At 29.3% G+C, this 12932-nt stretch overlaps 3 protein-coding genes across 4 annotated transcripts; 1 reads left to right on the top strand and 2 right to left on the bottom strand.

Annotated features, from left to right (window-relative positions):
* Positions 1–1977: 1977 nt before the first annotated feature.
* On the bottom strand, positions 1978–6099 carry LOC124424030 (uncharacterized protein MAL13P1.304-like). 2 transcript variants are annotated; one of them, XM_046962493.1, is made up of 8 exons: positions 5261–6099; positions 4725–5077; positions 4547–4634; positions 3482–4449; positions 3173–3386; positions 2822–2980; positions 2464–2743; positions 1978–2371 (listed from the first exon to the last, which is right to left on the bottom strand). In XM_046962493.1, the coding sequence occupies exons 1-8, from the start codon at positions 5964–5966 to the stop codon at positions 2023–2025; spliced, it is 3117 nt and encodes a 1038-aa protein (XP_046818449.1). In that variant the 5' UTR covers positions 5967–6099; the 3' UTR covers positions 1978–2022. The 2 variants fall into 2 exon arrangements, with proteins under 2 accessions (XP_046818449.1, XP_046818448.1); XM_046962492.1 differs by having other exon boundaries at positions 4725–6099.
* A 198-nt stretch (positions 6100–6297) lies between these two features.
* On the top strand, positions 6298–8560 carry LOC124424034 (DNA polymerase epsilon subunit 4). Its single transcript, XM_046962499.1, has 2 exons — positions 6298–6762; positions 7106–8560. Exons 1-2 carry the CDS (start codon positions 6445–6447, stop codon positions 7244–7246), a joined length of 459 nt encoding a protein of 152 aa, XP_046818455.1. The 5' UTR covers positions 6298–6444; the 3' UTR covers positions 7247–8560.
* LOC124424031 (dnaJ homolog dnj-5) lies at positions 7590–12886 on the bottom strand. Its single transcript, XM_046962494.1, has 6 exons — positions 12717–12886; positions 10786–12316; positions 10244–10685; positions 9955–10170; positions 9654–9883; positions 7590–9513 (listed from the first exon to the last, which is right to left on the bottom strand). The coding sequence occupies exons 2-6, from the start codon at positions 12306–12308 to the stop codon at positions 9384–9386; spliced, it is 2541 nt and encodes an 846-aa protein (XP_046818450.1). The 5' UTR covers positions 12309–12316; positions 12717–12886; the 3' UTR covers positions 7590–9383.
* Between the last annotated feature and the right edge of the window lie 46 nt (positions 12887–12932).

The raw sequence follows: 12932 nt of genomic DNA, 5'->3' as shown, positions 1-12932 counted from the left end.
AGCAAAGAAAGAATCTCGGTTGCGCACGGTCGTCTCTGTCCGCACGTCGTCGGTCCACGCACCGTCTCGTATCATCGGCGCGCCACGATCGCGCCTCGTTCTTCGCGCTACCTCTCTTCTCCTACACTCTCTTTCTCTCTCTCTTTCTCTCTTTTATTCTCACGTTGTCGATTAGTTTTACGTTTTGTAACTGATAATACGTTTCCTGAGCAACCGGGGAATTGAACAAATGGGTTGACGAAAGAACGAACGAACGAACGAACGAAGAAACGAGAGGACGAAAGAAGGACCGAAAGAACAACGATCCTCTCTCACGCGCGTCGCAAGAACGATTGCCAGCGGCCCACAGCCGTAGTTGCAAACGACGCGCAGGCAGAGCGCGCGCCGCACACCTACAAACGTCGCAACGCGTTCGGGTTCCACGGACAAATCTACATAAACGTGCATTTACGTACTCGTATATTCCTGTGTAAGAGCGCGCATATATGTGTCTACACGATGAATGTATCGTGCAGTATACATATACGTATATATGTATATATATGTATATATATCTATATATATATATGCATGTGTATATAATATACGTAAGTGCGTATGTATCTTTATGTACCGTCACACGATACGTAATATTGCCGCTGCTCGAGCATACACATTTTTGCATACATTAGGTGCTCTAAAATCAGGAGCGAGTGGTCGAAAAGTCTGGAGAACGTCGATAAAGAGCGCGTAACCCGGAGCTTCTCTGCCGCGCGCTCCTTACTACAGTGGTATGGTCGGTGCGGTGATCAAACTGAAATTACCTCGAATTTTCCTTGTCTTGCAAGACGCACGAACTCTATTCCTTCCTTCTTTCCTTTCTTTCGTTTGTACCTTTGCTTGCTACTATTCGACGCGTCGTCGATCCTCTTTTTGTCTCATGCGAGCAAGGTGCAGCTAAGCGAAGACGTGCGCGCGCGCGTTTATCCGCACACGATACGACGAGACGGTGACGGCACGAAGACGGCGACGGCGACGGCGACGGAGACGGAGACGGAGACGGAGACGACGACACAAGCACGATGTAAGCGCGAGACGCGCTCTTTTTCTTCTCGCGCTTCGCACGAACCGCCTGAGAAAGATCGACCGATCGACTCATCCGTACGAATCGTAACGCACTTCAACGTGCTCGATACGCTCTCTGGGTACCGCGCCGATCCAGCGTCGATCTAGCGCCAATCCAGCGCCAACAATCTTGCGCTCGTGTTGTTTTAACACGATTATAATTGTAGTACCGAATAACGACATAAGATATCTTGATAAGAATTACGTGCGCTCTGCTCTACCACATCGCACGACATCGCAACACATTGTACCGCACCGTAACGCTAGCAAACGTAACGTACCGCGCCACGCCACGCCGGGTGCGGCTTTGACGCGAATATGGATGAGCGGAGCCGCACTCGACGCTCTACGGTACACGCGGAGCGCGCTTCTGATAGTCACAGGAGGGGAAGGACGCAGCTCCGTCGACCGATCGAGCTCCTCCCCTCTCCTCGACATTTTTACCCCTACTTCTCCTAGATTTTCTTTTACCTGACTCACGGTCAAATACGAATGAAACAATGTCAATTTTGTATTACCTATTTAATATATTTCAACTATCAAAATATAACTGTTCCATTGTTTCCTTTTTAGGAATTTACTTGAATAGCTTTACCTGGTCCTAACGGTATAACTTTTGTTACCTGTCCGATAATTGCTATCCTTCTAGCGGTATCTACCGTTTGTACAATAAAACTGTCTATTTTCTCTGATGATAATATATAATACCAATAATCAATGTATTTATGTTCTCAATTCGTATATTATCAATGCGCATTTGATTATATGGTCTTTTATTCATTTTTCAATGATTTTATTATAAAATGAATACAAAAATTTTACCTCGGAAAAAAGTATATGACTAAAAGGAACTTGAAAAAAAAAACATTAATGTACTATATAATGATTTATACGATGATTTGCTTTTCACCATAAATATTATGAAAATGTATTTTCCTTTTCACTTCCATTAATTTTATTATTGCTTCTTCGAAGCTTAGAAGTTAAATTTAATGGTTTCCCCTTGGTAACAATATGATTACTATCTTTTAAAGGACTTTTCAGCTCTGTTATTCCGATTTTTTTGCTAGTCATCGGTGATTTTTTATAAATATTTTCTTCTTTTTTAGATAAAATTTGTGACGATATTGACATTTCTTGTGATTTATTGATATCTTGCGATGGGACTCTTACAAGAATACCGGGAGATGTGGAATATTTTGGAATACTAGACTCTTTTATCTGACTTTTAGGCGTCCCTCTTCTTGGTGAACAACATTTATTCACTCTGTAGATAAACAAGAAGTTATATTTAATAATATTTACTACAGTTGTTTTCTTTTCGTTTGTGAATAAAAAATATATTGTGTATATTCTCACCTTTTTGGACTAAGATAAACTTTACATTTATCAGTAGTTATTTCCTCCTGTACGTTTATCGGTGATATATCGCATGAAGCATTTATCTTGTCGCAACGTTGAAGCATTGGCAATTGTACAACAGATTTATGTTTAAGAGAGTCTGGTGTCGATGATGCCATTGGTTTTAATTTAGGAGATTTTTTAAATTCAATTTCATTTTCCATCGAATTGGGTGTGCTACTGAATATTTTAATGCAGGGTTGTACATTCTTAGGTGATTTCGGAGGTGTAGTAATACCTAGAATATAGATTTAAGTGAGAAACTTCATCTATTTATATATTTTATATGTTTAGTTTTTTCATTCTACGTGTATACTTTTTCTGTGCATATTTCCTATTGGAATAATTGCTTTCATAGGACCTTTTTTATTTACAACTTCGAATTTTGATTTGTTTTTTAATTGATTTTTGACAACAAATTTGATAGGTGGTTTTTCCTTTGGGTTATTTATTTCTGTATGTATTTTTTGTGTATCTAGAAGGAAATTTAATTTATTAAATTTTAAATATTACATTTACTCTTTAATGCTTAAAAGATTCTGCTGTAGGGACATCACTTCATAAGTATGACCAGCTTTATTAGAGCCTTTTAAACATTAAGGATTAACAGTAATATAATATAATATAAGGGACTTAATACTAAATATTAATAGATGTTAATATTTACTAATAATTTGCTGATCTCCTATGTTAGCAGCAACTTCTTTTTTAAATGAGACCAGATTAATTGAACCTGGATCACTAGGAAAACGCTTTTTACTTTTACTTAATTGAGATTTGTTATTATCTTTAAGTATCAATGAATTTTGCAGCTTTTTGTTAGGAGATGCACTAGTTATACAAGTACTCCTTCTTAATGCTTTCTGGTTAGATGGTTTCATCTATAATATTAAATATTAAAATTATAATAAAAAAGTTTTTTTATATAGAAAAAAAATATAATGTATTTTAACAAATTTCTTATTAAAATTCTCACCTTTGATATTAAGTCCAAACTTCGTCTTTGTTTTACTTTTAATGATATTGTAGATTGTACTTTATTTCCAGATTTCTCTTTAGTTGATGTTCTTCCAATATTTGTAGAAATTATATTATCTTGTTCATTATTTTTTTCTTGCTTATTTTTTGATACTAAATTTAATACTTCCCCTAAATTCTTTAACAAATTTAGTGTCGCTGATTCGTTAGATTGTCCACTTAATACTTTACCTAAATTGATAAGCAGCTCTACTGCAACTTTTTCATTATTTTCTGTTTTATTATTTTCATCATTATTTGTTTCTATATTTTCCCGAGTAGAATTGTTAATATCAACATCGTTTTCTTTTTTTTCTATATCAACAGATCTTTCTTTCTTTGGAGAAATTTCTGTTTGTGTATTTACTAATGATAAATCATTTTGTATTTTATTTTCCTTTATTAATAATTGTTTACTATCATTGAGTACTTCACGACTATTTATTTTATTATTACAACATAATTCTTTGTTTTCATGAATTTTTAAATCGTCCACATGACTCTTGTTATGTTCTTCTTCTTTTGTATTTTTGATATTTTCTGAATCATTTGTTGTTTGCAAATATGCAGATAATAATTCAATATTGCTGGATTGAATTCCTAAAACTTTTTCTAAATTTTCAAGTAGTCTGTTAGCCTCAGAATTATTTTCTGTTGTGACTATTTTTTTGAGATCAAGTAATAAAGTGGATGTAGCTTTTTTATCAGCAATAATTTGACTAAAAGGAACTATTTCTATATTTTTTGTAATGTTATTTTGTGATTTTGTTTTATCATTAGAACATAGCATGTCACCAATCTTCTCTTCCCTATTATTAACATTTAAAGATGGTACCTCAATTAAGTCATCTACTATGTCATCTTCAAATGCTGGCAATAATTCTGAAGTCCACATAGGATCATCTATAATCAGTTCATCTGAATTTGCTGTTATTATGGAAACATAAAATTATATTGACAGTAAAAATTAATGATAAAAATTTGATATAATACAAAGATAGAAAATATTAAAAAGTATACATACATCCTAAAGCTTTTTCTGCATATTCTTCAAATGTTTTTGCAAGAGCTTTAGCCTCATTTAATATTGATTTATTTACGTTATTATTTTTCTGCAAAACAATAAATATAAAAAGTTTAAACTAAAAAAATAAAATATTTTAAAATAAGTAAAATAAAAGAATTATTTTTTATTTACTTACAAGAAAATTGGAATCAGAAGAAGCATCTGAATTAATATTATTATTAGATAACTTAGAAAATGTAATTTCAGGTAAACAAACATCAATATCAAGTAATTTATCATCAACATCAAATGTTGCTCTTGTATTTATATGTTGATTGTCACTTTCATTATTATCTTTTTGAGAAACTTGTAATTCTGATGTCTTCAATTTTAATTCATTCAGTTTTTGTGCTAGAACGGATATATCAATCTGTTTTTGAGCTGGTGTAATAGGTAATGATGTTCCAGAACTTACAGACACTTTACTCATAGTACTATTCACCCTTTCATTTAATTTTGTATCACAAAATACCAATGAAGAATAATTATCTAAGAAGGCAAAATTCATAGTATTATTTGATACCATTGAGGCCATAGAATTTTGTGTTAAAGAACCAGAATTTCTTGTAATGCTAGAAATATTTGATATAGTAGAAAATACAGAGACATCATTGTATTGATCTTCTAAGAAGCCTTTATTTAGTTGATCATTAAATATTGAAGAAGACTTGCCTTCTGTATCATTTATATTTATTCCGTCAGTTTTTAATGTTTCTGTTGCAGAATTTGATCTATATTTTAACAGCTGTTTGCATTCATGTATTATATCACCTTGAGAATATGAACGCATTTGTATTGACTTTATATTTATTGGGATCAAATTTTTCATATCTCTTTCAGTTTCTTGGATATGTAATGGTACTTTATGTTGAACCATACATTTCATTTCATTTTCTTCCCTATTATAATTTGTATCATATAATGTATCATTCATTGCAGAGTGATTTAATATTGATGAATTTAATGACTTTATCTCAGCTGTAGATTTTTTAAGATCAGGATTTGAAAAAGATTCATCCAAAACTTTACCTTCTTTTAATTCACACGAAAATTGTGTATATGTAGATTTGAAATCATCTATAATATTAATGCTCTTATTTTCTAATACAGCGATGTCAGTTCCTTTTAAAGCTTTTTCATATACTATTTCAAATGGATCTTCTTCCTTATTGACATATTCTATCGCTTTATGTAGTAGCATATCAAAAGGATTATTACCTAAACTTTCACGTTTTTCTATTATCAATGTATTATTTCTATCACAACAAATATTTAAATTTCTCTGTTCTATACTTGAAGGTACCGGAATTAACGGCGATGCTAATTTTGTATTCAATGAAGTACCCGTGGAATTGTCTAAATCTATAAGGTCACACATTTCTTATTAAATTTAAGAAATGTTTTTCGAGATAAAAAGATTGACGGTTTACCACTTTACAGTTAAACGCGCTCAAAAAGTATGTATATATATATACATATATTTCAAAAATATTATTAGCGGTGCCCTCTAGAGGATATACAAAAAATCATTATATTTACTAACATAATGAACTTTATTCCATATTGTTCTATAGCTTTGAGATAATCTTTTTGTACGGCAATTTAGAACCAAATCAAAGCAAACCGTTTCGTAGAAAGTCAATAATCTCCTTTAGTTATTTTATTTAATTGATATATATATATATATATTTATTTATTTATATATTATAACAACAAATTAACATAATTCGCATATAATATCGAATAAAGTAAAAATCTCTTAATTATTTTGTGAAACTTGTATTACGTTTATTGAATATAATGTTACTGCTATATATTTGACTATAATCTAAATTAAAAAATTTGACATATGTAGTATGTACGACATACATATACGTAGGGTATTAGAAGTTGTTATTTTGTCGTACTGTAAAGATCGAAATTCTATAAACATGGCGAATGCCAAGATTGATGATTTGACGTATGAGGGAGAATTGAATGAAAGTAATATCAGTAATGGTGCTGAAAACTTGCAAGATTCTCAAGAAGAGACCGATACTGCTCTACAGGCTGATGAGGAACAAAGAGAAAAATTAGTAAGACTTCCTATAGGCAGAGTAAGAAATATTATTAAAATGGATCCTGATGTAAATTTGGTTAATCAGGAGGCAGTATTTTTAATAGCAAAATCGACGGTAATAACTATTTCAATATTTTTTTCCAATACATTTTACTGTACTGATTTTTATAATATTATAACTTATTGTTATACTATTAATGAAACATTGTATATTATAACTTTGTATGATTCTATTATAAATACGTATTTCTGTAATGAAATAAGAAACATTTATTAGATTAGATTAGATTAGAATTGTATTATAAGATTTGAGTTTAGTTAGTATTTAACAGTTGTAAGAGTAAATAACTAAGTTCATAAATATATATATATATATATATATATATATATATATATATGTCATTTTTGTTTGAATATTCTAGAATTATTTTTGTATCCATCAATTCATCTTCTTTCAGGAACTTTTTATTGATTCATTGGCAAAGGAAGCCTATAAGTATACTGTACAAACAAAAAAAAAAACAGTCCAAAAACGAGATATTGAAAATGCAATTAATAATGTAGATGCACTTGTGTTTTTAGAAGAAATGCTTGAGTAAATTAGAAATTTTTTTAATTTATATTCTAATTAGTAAGAATTATGTAATATAATATAAAAAATTGTTTAATAAATATTTTTATATTTTCTAACTTTAATTGTTTTTATAATTAAAATAAGTCCATACAAGTATTCTATATTTCTTATATTTTATTGTTTGCATTTTCACAAAAACACTAATAAATAACTTGTATTAATTAAAAAATAATAGAAAGCTTTTAAATATGATTTCAAAAATTATCTTTTGTTAATATTTTTATGTTTATAGAGATCATTATGTTTATAGAAAGATAAGGTATAGATAAAATCTATATTACTAAAGAAAAAGTATATGTTACAATATATAGTATAGCTTGTACATCTAATTTATAGCTTTATTGTAAATTCATATGGTATACATGTTAATAGCTGATATACTTGCATATACAAAGCACTTTATAATTTATGGCAGTACAAAAAAGGAAGCTTTAATTTAATTAAATATATAAAAAAAATTCTTAAATGAACATGAATATGAAATTCTAGCATACTTTGGCACTCTCACAATTCAAATTAATTATAATGCAATGATCTATTATTGACCTGTATACATACACATATGTACGTGTCTAAAAAGTTTATAATACCACCATTTAAATAATACTTTTAGCCATTGTTATTTCCTGTTTCTGCAATTATATTCTGTAAATTATAATTATCAAATATTTCTGCTTTTTATATTATTTTCAGCACCTTAACTTATAATGCACTTTGTACAATGCTGAAAAAATTTGTACATGTTATACTTCTCTAATTAATTCTATATATATGTAACATTTGCAGAATTGTTGACTTTACCTTTAAGATTCATTTAATTTTTGTAGAAGATTTGCTGTCAAATTTTCTAAATGCTAATACAACATATGCTTAATAAAGAAGAAAGAAATCAGTCTTACATTTGCAAAATTTCGATAATTAATCTAATAATTATAAATAATAGAGATCATGGTTTATGATGGTTACCAAAATAGTATAAAATCATCATACAACAAAAGAAACGATGTAATGAATTAATATTGTTTAAAAACATTTGCATACAGAAAAAGAGAATCAAATGTTTTAAATATATTATATTAAAGAGTGGGGTATTAATCAATGTTAATATTAATTGAAATCATTCTGAGTATCTTTAAATAAAGTAATCATCTTTTTAAGAATGTTTTAATTCCACATCACGTTCATTTAACATGTACTTAGTAAATATGCCTATGTATAGAATAATATACAAATTAATATTGTATAATACATTAATTAAAATAAAATAAAATTCATTGGAGATTTTAGATTATTTTTCATTGTAAAATGTTGTCATATTTAAATCAAATAGTTCTTAAAATCTACTAATTACGTACCTGCATGTGATGAAAGAAATCTAGCATTAGTAACTTTTCAATGTTATGTATACAATAAATTAACTATTAATGCAATCTTTCCTCAACTATAAATGATTAAAAATTGGATGTATATTAGCAATTAATTTCAATATTGGTTTTAAACGGAAAAATATGTAATGTAGATTATAAAACTTTTATTGTTAATAGTTTTATACCTTTAAACATAAAATTATTTATCTTAATAATTGTACTGAAAGCATAGTATGTCATATTATTATGTTGTAAGTCTTGATCAGAGGTTTATGAAAAAAAAAGAAAAAAAGAAAAAAGGAAAAAAAAAGAAAAAAAAAAAAAAAAAAAAAAAAAAAGCTATATCTTTTTCATTAGAAAAGTACAAGCTATTTTAAATATGTACAACAAAATCAAGATGCACATTTGTTTCTGTTACCATGTTTTTCACATGTTTTGTTTGACATTTTTTTGCACTTAATGCATCTAAACGTTTAAAAAATTTATTATTCTCAAGAGTATTTTTCTAATGCAAATCATAATTTTTTTTGCACGATTTGTTATGTACTCTAATTGAGTCATATACTTTTAGAATATTAGATTGAGAGTATCAGTCACTGAAGACACACTACAGTCTCAAGATCTGTACTTGTCGTTATGACAATCACTCAAAAGAAAAAGTTCAAACCAGTATGTGTTATTCAGTAATCATATATAGGAAATATCATAAGATCTCAAAGCTTCGTGTACATTAGCTTACTTCTTGCGTTTGGTTTTTCGTCTTCTGCAATCTCCTCTAAAGGAACTTTGCTCTGCTGATGTATTAGGATTACCAGGCTTGCTGTGATTGTACAGATTATTTAAAAATTCTTCGAAATCTGCTTCACTATATCAGAAAAAATAAAATGCTTTTAATTTAATTTAATTTAAAAAATTTATTGTGCTTATTTATTTATATATAGGAAAATAAATAAAATATCTTTTCAATTTATTATTCTTTAAAGTGTTGGTTATATGTATTCTTACCTTGTATTTGGATCCATTTGTTGTCGTTTTTTACCACTGTTAGAAGTCTGTGGCGGTGGACGTTGACCTAGTACAATTCTATATTGAACGCTATGTGTGTTTGCTCTAAGGTGCTTTAAATTACCAGCTTGACAAGCAGCCCAATCAGTGACATCATACACTGCACCTTCCATACAAGCATAATAATGCCAAAGAAATCCCATTAATCGAGATTCTGCCCATATATCACCCTAATTAAATTTAGATAATTAGATTATAAGTGCAAAAGACAAAATTAAATAATTGTAATTTAAATACGAACTTCTTTTGCGCTGTGTCGTATCTTACACTGTGCACAAAACCGGGCCGCATAACAAGGACGTTGAGTCGGAACTCTTTTATGCCTCAAACCACAGTTTGTACACCTTATTGTATTTGCTGCTTGTTCCATTTTTCTATGTAATTGGGATAACAAATCACTTAATTCACCCCAAGCAGCTTCAACCTGTCTTGTTTGATCAAATGCTTGTCTTCGTTCCTGAAAAAATATTGTTTTTAAATAATTTATAAATAGTGCAAACTTATCAGTTTGCAAATAACAAAAATATTACTGGCTCTCCAATTATATCAAAAGCATGAACTAATATTTTGAATGCTTCTTCTGCTCCAGGTTGATTATTTTTATCTGGATGCACTAAAAAGGCTTGGCGCTTATAATATTTTTTAATATCATCATCAGAACATGTTGGTGTAACACCAAGTATGCTATATGGATCTTTGCCTTTACAAGCTAATAATCTCTTCATAGCTTCCTCTCCAGTACTAGGTAATGCAATATTAGCTTCAAGTCCACCATGTATCCAATTAGAATTTTCTTCTTTTTCTTCATTTTCGGTCTTCATTTTACGCCAAAAAGCAAATTTACTACTTCCAAACCAATGATCTAATTGCTTGCCAAAAGCATTAAGAATACGTATTTTTGAAAACATTGTTACTACATAAACCCATGAGTATTTTAAATAAAGTATAGAGTGATACCAAGCACATTTTCCACTGAAAAATATGTAAAATACAGAAACATATATGTGTATGTGTGACTTATATATGTATATGTATATGTATAAATAAAATTATTTCTTTTATTAATACTTACAGTTGAATAACAAGATTGGCACTCATACTAACTACATCTGATATTAAATGTAATAACCAATAGAAAATCTTTAATACAATTTTACTCCATCGGCTTGCATATTTATTTAAATTTTTACATAGATCCTTAATAGGAGATTCTCTATATTCTTTTCTACGATTTCTTTGACCTTTCTTAATCTGCTGTGCTTTTTCAGCCTGGAAGCGCTTAGAATTTCTTTCCTTAGTCACTTTTTTATCATCTTTATTAATTTTATTATTTTGTTGCTGATTTTTTTCAATTTTCTCAGGTGAGATTGTTTGACTGGAATTATTGATTGTATTTAAATTGTTATTTATTTGTATTGGACGTTTTGGAACATTGCCAGTTGTTTTAGAGTTATTATTTTGAACTTTTGAATTATTAAGTGTCTCATTTTTGTCATTTTTTTTAGAAGTTTTCAAAACTTTTTTCTTTTCAAATTGGTCTGATCTATCAAAAGTATTTATTTCATGAGTTTCAGTTTGTGAACCAAGATTATCTAAAGAAACCCATCGTCTTGGAAGATTAGAATTATTTTTTTCCAATACTTTTTTTGGAACTTGAAATTTTGGGGAATTGTGATCATCACTGCCTGATGAATTCTGTCTCTTTAATGATGTAGGTTTAATTTTATTCTTAGAACTTTTATTAGTGACTTTTTTGGTCACAGATTCAACTTTCGGTTTCATAGATGGTAGAATTAATGGAGAAGGTGGAGTCGGTGCTGATTTTGTTAATACATCTGAATAAGAAGGACGCATAGGTTTTACTTCTGCTACCATTCGTGGTCTTTTATAGTGATTCTCTGATATATTTCTAGGTAGATCTTCAGAATCTCTGACATCTACATTAGATTGTGGTACTGGTGTTACATTTGGAGAACCACCAAAAGGACTATATGTTCCTGATTGATTTGGTACCCAATTACATACAAGATTATCAATTAATTGTTTTCCATTAAAATTTTGATTAGGCATATCAGATGGTATATTCATGCGTTGATCATTGAAAAGTCCGTATTCTCTGTCCATTACACCTTGATTTTTATAAGGTGTCATATTTGAAAGCTGACATTGTTCTGCCATTATTTGTGATGCATTTCCATAAATAACATTGATATAATTTCCTCCACCAACATCAAAAGTTCCCACTAAATCGTTATTTTCGTTAATACCTAAATGATTTACAGTTTGAGGTGGAAAATAAATAGGATCAGTATTAGTATTATCATAACTTGGCATATCTTGCATATATAAAGAAGTTGCAATTGGACTCATAGATTGCACGCTTTGTGGATTAGGATGTGGAGATTGACTAGCAATATAGTGTCTTGTTTGACCAGAAGGATAGTCACTCCAATTATGCGGTGGAGTTTGTTGTGGTGATATTCCAAACTGAACATAATGGCCATTAGAACTTTCTAAATCAGCAGTCATTGCCTCTATTATCTTATCCAAAGACATGCGTTTAAAATCAGGAGTTGGTTGTTGCTGTTCTGCCATTTTAGATTCTATGTATATAAAAACATACAAAACATATTCTTTAGTTTTTTAAGATCTATCGAATTAAAGAAAGCATGTTTAATAGTATTTTCATACAACTAAATACAAATATATATTTTTAAATGTACATAAGCAAATATGTGCATAATAAAACTGCTGTTTTATAAAATAAGGTATATTGCAACAATAATCTTATATATTGTATCTCACTTCTATATTAATAAAACTTAATATAAATAATTTTTATTTAAACAAATAATAAATAAAAACAAATGTATATAGAATTAAAAAAAATTGATGCATGATACGAGAAATATTCACAATAAAGATAATATCTTAAACAACTTTGGTAACCTAAAACGGTAGCTATTAACACTGTATAAAGAAATACAAAAGTATGGTACTCACATTTGCCAGCTAATGTATTTTGTGAAGGATAATTTTACATCGCAATCAAAATAGTTATTTATTTAATGCATTATATTTAAAAATATGCAATGCACAAATTACGCTATATACCATGCGGTTGGCGCAGAATCGGTCATTATATTTATCCGTATGATACGTACTAAGATGCAAGTTTCTAAACAGATAGTACGAATAAAAATCTTCCCTATATATGTA

Source organism: Vespa crabro, chromosome 5 (assembly GCF_910589235.1).
Source record: "Vespa crabro chromosome 5, iyVesCrab1.2, whole genome shotgun sequence".
Lineage (NCBI taxonomy): Eukaryota > Metazoa > Arthropoda > Insecta > Hymenoptera > Vespidae > Vespa > Vespa crabro.
The sequence above is the reverse complement of the archived record's forward strand: the minus strand, read 5'-3'. Positions and strand labels throughout refer to the sequence as shown.

Excerpts from the sequence above, each read along its gene's own strand:
- LOC124424030 (XM_046962492.1), bottom strand. The coding sequence starts at position 5,966 with ATGTGTGACCTTATAGATTTAGACAATTCCACGGGTACTTCATTGAAT. Across the intron at positions 4,635-4,724 it reads CTTCTGATTCCAATTTTCTT|AAAAATAATAACGTAAATAA; the intron begins GTAAGTAAATAA and ends ATTGTTTTGCAG. Across the intron at positions 4,450-4,546 it reads TGCAGAAAAAGCTTTAGGAT|CAAATTCAGATGAACTGATT; the intron begins GTATGTATACTT and ends CCATAATAACAG.
- LOC124424034 (XM_046962499.1), top strand. The coding sequence starts at position 6,445 with ATGTACGACATACATATACGTAGGGTATTAGAAGTTGTTATTTTGTCG. Across the intron at positions 6,763-7,105 it reads TTTTAATAGCAAAATCGACG|GAACTTTTTATTGATTCATT; the intron begins GTAATAACTATT and ends ATCTTCTTTCAG.
- LOC124424031 (XM_046962494.1), bottom strand. The coding sequence starts at position 12,308 with ATGGCAGAACAGCAACAACCAACTCCTGATTTTAAACGCATGTCTTTG. Across the intron at positions 10,171-10,243 it reads TTGATATAATTGGAGAGCCA|GAACGAAGACAAGCATTTGA; the intron begins GTAATATTTTTG and ends ATATTTTTTCAG. Across the intron at positions 9,884-9,954 it reads TACGACACAGCGCAAAAGAA|GGTGATATATGGGCAGAATC; the intron begins GTTCGTATTTAA and ends AAATTTAATTAG.